The sequence below is a fragment of the Sycon ciliatum genome, chromosome 8 (assembly GCF_964019385.1).
Source record: "Sycon ciliatum chromosome 8, ocSycCili1.1, whole genome shotgun sequence".
NCBI classification, from domain to species: Eukaryota; Metazoa; Porifera; class Calcarea; order Leucosolenida; family Sycettidae; genus Sycon; species Sycon ciliatum.
The window spans coordinates 18,739,497-18,749,651 of record NC_088650.1 but is presented as its reverse complement, the minus strand read 5'-3'; the positions used below and the strand labels follow the sequence as shown (position 1 = coordinate 18,749,651).

Below are 10,155 nucleotides of genomic sequence, written 5' to 3'. Positions count from 1 at the left end.
GTCTGCACTGGCATCGTCAACTTGCCTACTGCTACGTGCTCCCCAGTGCTCCATCTGTGTCCTGTACTTTATTTGGGGGGGGGGGGCAATACCGGTACTTCAGGTGCAGGGGGCAAGGGGGATGGGGTGGGGGACATCATGCCCCCAATGAACCTCTCCAGGCGTTGTTCTGGAGTAGACTAACCATAGGCGGAGTGTACACATGCAGCACATAGTTTGGGAATTAGAACGCGATCAGACTCGGGCATATTCAAAGGCAGTCTATTGTGATAGTAGTCCTGGACGGATCTCACTATGATGATATAGGTCGTGCCCAGCATCACAATGCCCAACATTATAAATGACTGGTTTTTTTTCCTGAGGGGCTAGATGAACATGTGGCTAGACTGCCGATGGCAACCAACAGGCTCAAGGCTGTGTTGAGACTTCGTGTTTGCGACCCGGGTCAATTGTTTACTCACCATGACTAGGCATCGCATTGGGCATCGTATGACCATTTTATATGTCACTGTTCTTAGTCGCGCCGGGGGCGCATGCCCGTTTTCAGGAGACTTCTCAAAACACACAAGCCCTGTGCCCTGAAGGTTAGGCCTATTGTTAGTCTGAATAGTCCTGGCTACTATCCCGCTAAGTTCATTGACTTTCTACTGAACCTGTATGTACGTGAGGAAAGTACTGTTCTGGCCTGAACTACGGATTTCATCAACTTGGTAGAAGGTTTGCCTGTGCGGGACGATCATTTATTTTTGAGTATAGATGTGACCAGCCTTTACACCAACATCCCCAGCGAGCTCGGTCACGTTGCATTGTCGTGGTATATCACACACAGGTATACAAGGTGGATTCCCCCGGCCCTTCGTACACGGTTAACAACAGCAGTGACTTCCTTGATGTCAGTCATACGGAAGACTAACGGGTTCGTGTACGATAACGATTTGTTTCCGCAGATCCAAGGGACTGCCATGGGTTCTCCTGCAGCAGTGGTCTATGCCGACATTGTTATGCTGTATTTGGAGAATCGGTACATTTTGCCGATCTTAGAGGGGGAGGGTTTAGAGGTTCAGGTTTATAGACGCTTTATCAGTGACATTTTTGTTTCATTGCATGGTTACGAAGGTCAAGTTCAGCGCGCTTTAGACAGGATTAATAAGTGTTCGGCCCTCGAGTTTGCGCATGAACTGGCACATGATTGCATTGATTTCCTGGACACCACAGTTTTCCGTAGTAAGGGAAATATGGCTGTGAAGCCTCATTTCAAGGTCACCAATCGTTTCCTGTATCTGCTTGCCGGTAGTAATCACCCCCGTAGTATGGGTAAAGGTGTGATCACTGGGGAGTTGATCCGTATCCGTCGGTCTTCGACCCTTGACCACCACTACGAAGCTGCTGCCGAGCAGGCGAAGCAGACTTTCCGGGCCCGTGTATACAAGAGCTCCATCTTTCATCTTTCAGACCGTACACCAGGCATGCAAGGCCGGCACAGCTGGGGTGGCTGGGGCGGCCTCAGCCGCCCCACTTTTTTGGCCGTTTTTTTGTTCTTGTTTTTTAGCACACTGCAACAAAGCGCGATGATCGCAGCTCAGCTCAAACGTGGCAAATAATGAAGAATCCGTGTGTATCAAGGTCAAGGTGTGTGTGTGTGTGTGTGCCTGTGTGTGTGTGTGTGTGTGTGTGTGCCTGTGTGTGTATGTGCCTGTGACGTGTACAGCACCGCTAGCTAAACCGACCAACGGCTACTCCCAGGGCACAAACTATTCTGCTGGAGGCAGCGTCGTCTTCGGCTGAAATTCCGGATACAACCTGCAGGGAAGCATTGTGCGCATCTGCCAGATTGACGGTTCCTGGAGTGGGGCAGCTGCCTCGTGTAATCGTAAGTTGAATTTCAAGAGAGCCAATATATCCCTCTTGTGTAGAGAAGCTTCAGGCTTGTAGGAAGGCAGATTCTGGTGGCGTTGATCTTTCCTATTTACAGAGCATGTAATAGTCTGGGTGTTACCTGCCACTTTTCATCATCACAAATGATGATCGTGCTTATCACAGGACCCAGGACCAGTCGAGCATCTCAGCCTGAGTCCTTAGGATATATGTTATACTTGTAGGTGTATGGTTAGGGTGTTTCACCGGGTAGAGGCGACGGTTTCAAATAGGACACAGGTTGCAAACCGGAACGGACTCAATATTCACTTTCTCTCTTGGTATTTTCATTAGAAAACATATGTCACAGTGAGACTACGATGTGTTATACTCCGAGCCAAAATTTCATGGCTCTGCGATGACCAGACGCACCATACCAAGCAGGTGAGTTTTTGACGTGTTGCTTCGCACTGCGACTTGAGTTTTACGACTTTCGAAAAATCCACTTCTTGTCGCAGGTAAACAGCGGCTCGCCTCTTGCCAATAAAGCACCGCATACCAATCAAAACTAATGGAAGCACACACAAGGCTTATTGTTACTCTGTACTGGCCGTCGTGGAGCAATAGCAATTACCTACTTTCAGACCCAGAGTGAATTTGATGTGCACTCTAAAACGTGTCCGGTTTGGAGCCACCTCTGATTTGAACTTTTTTGAAGCGAAAAATTGGGCAACTTGGAGGCAATGGGTCAACACAAAGGAGTGGCTCAGTTCGATTGACTCTGGCCCCAGAGCAAACTTCAACATGCCAGTTTCCTTCCACAAACATATTTAGAGTGAAAAATCAACGCTGATGATCGGTTTGGGTCTATACAAATTTGGCTGTCAAGGCGTTCCGGTATCGAACCGTCTACTCTACCAGAACACTGAGTTGTTGGCATAAGCCGGTAACTTTTGTCGAGCCTGTTTTAGGCTACCACCTCCTCCAAATATGCTAATATCTCTTGACTGTACAAAAGATGTGCCGAGCAGACACCTTCTTCATCTCTTGACTGCTTTGTGTGTTGTGTGTATGGGTACGTGTATCCAGCCATGCCATTCAACTGCAGTGCCAGTCTGGCTACCTGCCCTGCCTGCGTTCCAGCCTGTGGCTGTATCCTGCCATCACAGCGCTGCGACGGTGTTTGGTACGACTGTGCTGATGGCTCTGATGCACAGTACTGCCCAGGCAAGGTCACACCAGCTCCAGGTAAGCACCAGCAGCAGCACTGATAGTAGTACCATGACTTCTATTATTATTACAGGGTGCGACAGAGCTCTCGGCCATTGAAGAAAATGTTGAGTCACCTCCACCACCACACTGCGCTCTTTAGCCGACTAGACCCTCCTGCACACAACCATCACCACTGCGAGGACACTTCCGTAGACGATATTGATAAACTCCTTCAGACAGCTGTTTCGCTAATACATAGCTCATCAGTGAAGGTAGATATTGAATGATTAAAAATATAGACCAAACTGCTATTATATAGGGGGTTTCCACATACAAAACTGGCATAGCTGAGGTGATAACGCAGGAAAAGGAAAGTGTGAAGTACTGTTGACGCGGGTTGGACATGCATGCAGCGTCGGATATTCGGCGCGGAAAATCAATCACTATTCAATGCAGAAATAACGTGCCAGAATCAGAGTACTATGTAGCTAGTAGTGAGAGTCTGTGTACTAGTATTGCAGTTGTCCGAGCGCCATGAAGGCCTGCGAACGCACCTCACGACCCGCCGACGTCGACAGCCACAGCAGCCCCTGGGGCATGACACTGTACTGCTCGCCCGTCGCGCCAAGACGCTTGGCAGTCACTAGGCTTCATGCCACCGATGTTGTCCGCAAGCTACCTTGTTATCTACCCATCACCCACTGCCGCTGACACGCTGGGAGGCCCCGCGGCATTCGCCCAGTATATCGTCGTCAGAGCTGTGTCGACGGTACAATAACGCTGGTAGAAACAAACAGTTGGTCGTATGGTATTGCGTCCTCCGGATTGTCCCTTGACTCGTCTTGTCCCTCTTCTTGCTCTGACGCTAATGACTTCTATTACAAGCAAAATGTAGAGCTACTGTTGACCGCTATTCACTGCTGTATTTATTTTATTACTTTGCATGGCCATGTTGAGGCAGTCTTCGCATCAATTTCCTTTACACAATGCGTGTACTACAATGTATTCAAAACCAACGTCTGTGCCACGCACACATACGCAAACGTTTTAGGGATGAAACGAGTATATCGAATACTCGAGCGCTTGCTCGAAAATTCGAAAGGAGTGAGGACTCGCTTCGCAAAATACTCAAAGTATCTTATGCACAGTGTACTGTATGCTTGTACATCAAGCACGTCTGTTACTCTGACCAGTACTGATAACCCATGCAAGTGTGAAATTATTACTTGTCCCTACTTACGAACGAAAGACGTAGTTCAGACTATTTCCTGCACTAGGCTGCATGCAAGACTACATGAGTATCAGGTGTAATACGTTCAGTGTTACGAGAGTGTGTGCAGTACATTGTTTTATGTTGTCAGTAAAATACTCGTACTCGCTCGAATACTCGCTCGTTTTTTCAAAGAGTACTCAAGTCCTCAATTTTGGCACTCGTTTCACCCCTAGGCCAAACATGCATACACTGAATGCCTGTGCTCTGTGCACTCTGTGCTTGTGCAGGTCAAACCGACTGCCAGGTCCTGTCACCACCGGCACTGGGCTCAATGACCGTGAACGGCTTGATGTTCAGCAACACGACCACGTTTGTGTGCACATCTCCCTATGTCCTTATGGGCTCGGCCGTGCGTACTTGTGAAATCAACGGCCAGTGGAGCGGTGTGCAGCCAGCTTGCGTCCGTAAGTACATGTACCTATGCTCGACTGGCTTGTATTATGCATTCCCGTTCATCACACCGCTCATACTGTCAAATGCTGCCTCTTCTCATTCACAATGGCATGGGTCACATTAGATAGGCCTGGTGCAGGTATTGCCAGTTCCTTGCTTGCTGCAGTACAGTATGACATATTAACTTAGCTGGTAAGCAGTGCATGTGTCCATGGCAAGTGTTAATTTTGTCCATTGCTTCCCAACCCATGTGTAGTGACGACTGCTGCTCTGAGTGCGGCCAGTGACGAGCTAGTCAAGGACTCCGTCTCAGAACGCATGACACAAACGTGTAAGCCTAGTATTGCTGCATAATTGAGAGCAATTTCTCCTACTGCTGACTGCTGAAAATGTTGTGTCCTTCACAACTAGTCTCTTTGTTTTAAGAAGTCTGCCTCTTTCATCGATTCGTGTTTACCTAGCTGCGTTACGCTATTAGTAGCCTATTACCTGTTGTGCAATGGGGCTGGCCTAAAAGCTGCTCGCTCAACAGTTGTGTTGAATGGCATAGAGGGAGAGACGGCAAGCCGCCTCGGCATATTTGCGGATAGAGCTTTTATTAGAAAGGAAAAGGACATATGGATACGAGTTAAGAGTAACTGTCCACCACTGTAACTAGCTACTACAGTAAAAAAAAATGCAACAACTAGGCACAAAACTGACAGAGTGCTGAGACATTCGACGACCTGACTCCTAGCTTCAACACATCTCCGTAGCGCTAACCAACAGCCTTCCAACTTGGAAGGTTCAAGGTTAAAAGGAGAGACCAAAGAGGGGAAGGTAAGCGCAACGAAAATGAGCACAAGCTAGTAGTTGAAGCTACAGTCCCACAAGAACAAAAAATGTTGATTGTTACTGGACGATGACGAAACCAGTATTACCTTTCCCTCTTTGGTCTCTCGTTAACACTACGGAGATGTGTTGAAGCCAGGAGTCGGGTCGTCAAATGTTTTAGTGCCTGGTTGTTGCACTTTCTGACTGTATTTAGTATATAGTGACAGTTACTCTACACTCATATCCATACGTCCTTTTCCTTTCTACATTAATTTTTTCTATTGCCATATTGGCTCAACATCCGAGTTTCAAAGAGCTTTTAGTGGACGACTTAATCCATTTTCGGCAATACTTACAACGATCCAATCAGTCATATTGTAGATCAGGCTATGCTGTGGGTAAGTATACTACTGGCCTTGTATGGCTTATTGTTTGCCAGCGAGTATTTAGCATCATCTACTAGTATTCACTCGTTTGACAGCCAAAGAGTATTTGTGTGGGAGGCTGGGAGTCTCGCACCTGACTTGGTCACGTTGCGCCTGAAGGTCACTAAGACGCGGCCATATACGGTGGAGCCGTCGCAGTTCCATCTACTGTCGACGAAACATGCCCGGTATTGGCTATTCCGGTACATGACAGCCCATGCCTGTAGCACCAAGCCTGTGTTCACGTTTGCCAAAGGGATCCACCTTACTCGGCCTTATTTAAATAAGATACTCTGTCACGCTCTCAACTGTTATCAGGTTAGCTCCCGCTCCATGCCCATTGTTGGAGCGACAGTCCTGGAATCCAGAGTTGCAAGTGAGGTGGTGATACGGCAAGCAGACGGTGGCAAAGTACGGCTTAAAAGCTCTACATCTGGCAAGTGGCCGGCATACCACCCCAATGGACATCGGAACAGTACACGTAGAGTAGCATCTCTACGTGACAGGGTATGAGCGCAAGTGAGTTCTTATGCTCTACTAATGTGCATTGATTCTGTGACTATAGTTGGTGTACAGATCTCATCACATGTGCCTTAGGTGGGATTTGCTATTGTCACTGTAAAATTCAGCCCTAACAAACAGTGTGATGGATGAATTTGACTCCAGGTATCTGCTTTTGGGAATGCCATGTATGCATGTCTGGCGTGCTGCTGCTATAATGTTGTGGCAGCAGCATTTTGGTGCGATGGACTGTTCTTGTAACGGTGTACCTACCCATTTGCTGTTGCCGGATGCCGTGTTTTGTCAGTTGTGCCTGTTTGAAGGTGCCAGGCCAGCTTGTGTTGGTGCGTTCCCGTTAAGTTGCCAGGGCACCATATTTGTAACGGCGTTCCCGTTTTGCTGTTGTGGGGCTGTGTTTGTATCGGTGTGTTCCCGTTGAAGTTGACGGGCACCACGTTAGTGGATTGTGCCTGTTTGAAGTTACCAGGCCAATCCTGTAACGCACACCCGTTTGCTGATAATTGGGGACATGTTTGTCCATTTTGCTCGAGATTCACATGGCTGCGCCAGTTGCCTTGTGCGGATTAGACTGTTATCTGGCACTAGTCTTGATCTGTTTTATTCAGATTCAGATCAGCTATTGTTCCTATACGAGAAAATCTGTGGGTGCACATCCAATTCATTTACAGATTTGCGTGCTTCTCCTGCAACGGGCGTTTACATGGTACATGGTGTGTGGGCGTATGTGTGGTGTGTTCATGCTGTACAGGCCAGTATTGCCAAGCACTGGGGACGGACCTTTGGCAATCTGAAGAATGTTTTGTCCGAGAATTGATCCTTGGATCTGTGGCGTTGCAGTTGTGGTGCTCCCGACCCTCTTGCGCGATGGCCGCGGAGACTTGGCGAAAAGTTCGAGACATACGGCATCTCAATATCTTCCACCACAATCAGTACATCAGCACCACCATCGAGTGCAGCGACATCAGCAATAGAAGACGCACATGATATCATTCACCCTTACGGCCTTAGCGAAGACCCGGGAATACCTGAGAAGATGTTAGCCGCAACTTTACTGGAAAAGTCGTCGGTGACAACGGCACTCCATATTTTAGCTGCATGCAGTTAGGTCTCTCAACAAGTGTACCCAAAGTTTTCAAGCTAATACACAAGCAAATTCACTAGGGGCCGAGTATATTTTCCTACACCTCTCCCTGTTTGTTGTTGTTATTTCTGCATTCAAATTGTTTGTGTACCTGTACATTTATTACAGTAGAGCCACGTATCCACGGCTGTTGTTTCCAAGGTCAGGCTCGTCAGTTATACAAACCTTTCAGCAATCTGGCCTTAGGCTTAGTTCCTTGACTTCTTGTACCACCTTCTTAGATGCACATCCCACTGGATAGTGAGCAATACGTGTGTAGCAGAATCTGTATTCCAGAAAAGCAGAGACTTGAGTCTATTGACACTGCGTTTCGTTTTAAAACGTTATTGGCTGTGGTGTTCCTAGAGGTATACTATACATGTACATTCCTGGGTCCCACGTTCTGTGACGCCTGACTGTATTCGTGGTGCCTCAACAACTTTTAATTTTGTGCACTCGGGAAAACCTGCCTGAGGCTGTGAGGCTGCAGAGTGTTGGCTGTGTTTTGCTTTAAAAAACCGTCTGGCGTTTACATGGTACATGGTGTGTGGGCGTATGTGTGGTGTGTTCATGCTGTACAGGCCAGTATTGCCAAGCACTGGGGACGGACCTTTGGCAATCTGAAGAATGTTTTGTCCGAGAATTGATCCTTGGATCTGTGGCGTTGCAGTTGTGGTGCTCCCGACCCTCTTGCGCGATGGCCGCGGAGACTTGGCGAAAAGTTCGAGACATACGGCATCTCAATATCTTCCACCACAATCAGTACATCAGCACCACCATCGAGTGCAGCGACATCAGCAATAGAAGACGCACATGATATCATTCACCCTTACGGCCTTAGCGAAGACCCGGGAATACCTGAGAAGATGTTAGCCGCAACTTTACTGGAAAAGTCGTCGGTGACAACGGCACTCCATATTTTAGCTGCATGCAGTTAGGTCTCTCAACAAGTGTACCCAAAGTTTTCAAGCTAATACACAAGCAAATTCACTAGGGGCCGAGTATATTTTCCTACACCTCTCCCTGTTTGTTGTTGTTATTTCTGCATTCAAATTGTTTGTGTACCTGTACATTTATTACAGTAGAGCCACGTATCCACGGCTGTTGTTTCCAAGGTCAGGCTCGTCAGTTATACAAACCTTTCAGCAATCTGGCCTTAGGCTTAGTTCCTTGACTTCTTGTACCACCTTCTTAGATGCACATCCCACTGGATAGTGAGCAATACGTGTGTAGCAGAATCTGTATTCCAGAAAAGCAGAGACTTGAGTCTATTGACACTGCGTTTCGTTTTAAAACGTTATTGGCTGTGGTGTTCCTAGAGGTATACTATACATGTACATTCCTGGGTCCCACGTTCTGTGACGCCTGACTGTATTCGTGGTGCCTCAACAACTTTTAATTTTGTGCACTCGGGAAAACCTGCCTGAGGCTGTGAGGCTGCAGAGTGTTGGCTGTGTTTTGCTTTAAAAAACCATCTGGTCTCCCCAGATTTTCTAGTCTGGCCCTGAATTTTGCCACTCTTCGGTTTCAAAACCTAGTGTGGTGGTGGAAAGCCTAGCAGTGTTGTGTGTGCATGTGTGTATTTTGTACAGTGCTGGCGAGAGAAATCCAACCGCGTTAATAAAGTAGCGCCGCCTTCGAGAGCACAGACCGGTCCAGTATGTATACTACTAGGGCTGCGTAGCGCCCGGTGCAATTTTATTCATAAGGTTGGATTTCTTTGGCCAGCACTGTAGTTAGAAGTAGGTCCTCTGTTTGTGCGCAATTGTGGTCACAGTGGCAGTAGTGGGTGAGGGGTAGACTCAGTTACTACGAAGATGGTGTATACATGATTGTGTATACAGTCATGTAGTTGAATGTTACTTCGGGCTTAGACCCAGAGGTTCTTGCAATGATGACCCCGGGTTTATGTACATGTATCATTCAGCTACCGTTGTCATAATGGCACTAGTTGATAGAACACCTGTATAAGTACAGGCTGTATATCTAGCATTTTCCAAAATAGCACTCCGTACTTCGAGGCTGCAGCCGTTTTGCATGCAACGTTGTATGTGTTGATCGGTTGACAGCATGTGACAAAGCCGAGGACACACTAGTGTATCAGGAGCACTGTTATTTAACACAGTGCGTCCCCCGCCTTGTCATGTTAATTTATCAAACAAGGCTTACCTATACCAACATTATACATGTAGGGCTGTGCATGCTTTCAAAATTCTTCCTTGTTGAAGTAGAATACCGTGCTTGTGGGGGCTTTAGTAGTTCCTTTGCCAGATGTTCTATGCGTATCTCAATGACATCAGTTTCAGCACTCGGACAAGGCACATTCGGGCCTACACATGTAGCCTTGAATTCTGGCTTGGAGGCATTATTTATCTATTTTCATGGCTGCTAGGTTCATCCTTAGTTAAGAGTTATTTCTCCGTGATTCGCTGATGAGTCCACAAAGGACGAAACAGCTAGACAGTACTAGTGCTGTCCCCAGATCGTGTATTCTAAATCCATAATACTGACGCTCAATCTCCAGACAGCTGTTTCAGCCTTTT

At 47.3% G+C, this 10,155-nt stretch overlaps 1 protein-coding gene and 1 long non-coding RNA gene across 2 annotated transcripts in view; both read left to right on the top strand.

Moving 5' to 3' along the window:
• The window catches only part of LOC135824006 (uncharacterized), a 12,950-nt gene extending 10,527 nt beyond the window's left edge, over positions 1 to 2,423 (top strand). Inside the window, exon 5 of the long non-coding RNA XR_010554814.1 lies at positions 1,709 to 2,423. This is a non-coding gene — a long non-coding RNA (uncharacterized LOC135824006). The remainder of the gene's footprint in view (positions 1 to 1,708) is intronic.
• Positions 2,424 to 2,945: 522 nt separating this feature from the next.
• Positions 2,946 to 7,166, top strand: LOC135823607 (inactive serine protease PAMR1-like). Its single transcript, XM_065336453.1, has 4 exons — positions 2,946 to 3,102; positions 4,567 to 4,743; positions 4,989 to 5,063; positions 6,294 to 7,166. Exons 1-4 carry the CDS (start codon positions 2,946 to 2,948, stop codon positions 6,356 to 6,358), a joined length of 474 nt encoding a protein of 157 aa, XP_065192525.1. The 3' UTR covers positions 6,359 to 7,166.
• Positions 7,167 to 10,155: the final 2,989 nt, after the last annotated feature.

Excerpts from the sequence above, each read along its gene's own strand:
- LOC135823607 (XM_065336453.1), top strand. The coding sequence starts at position 2,946 with ATGCCATTCAACTGCAGTGCCAGTCTGGCTACCTGCCCTGCCTGCGTT. Across the intron at positions 3,103-4,566 it reads CAAGGTCACACCAGCTCCAG|GTCAAACCGACTGCCAGGTC; the intron begins GTAAGCACCAGC and ends GTGCTTGTGCAG. Across the intron at positions 4,744-4,988 it reads TGTGCAGCCAGCTTGCGTCC|TGACGACTGCTGCTCTGAGT; the intron begins GTAAGTACATGT and ends ACCCATGTGTAG.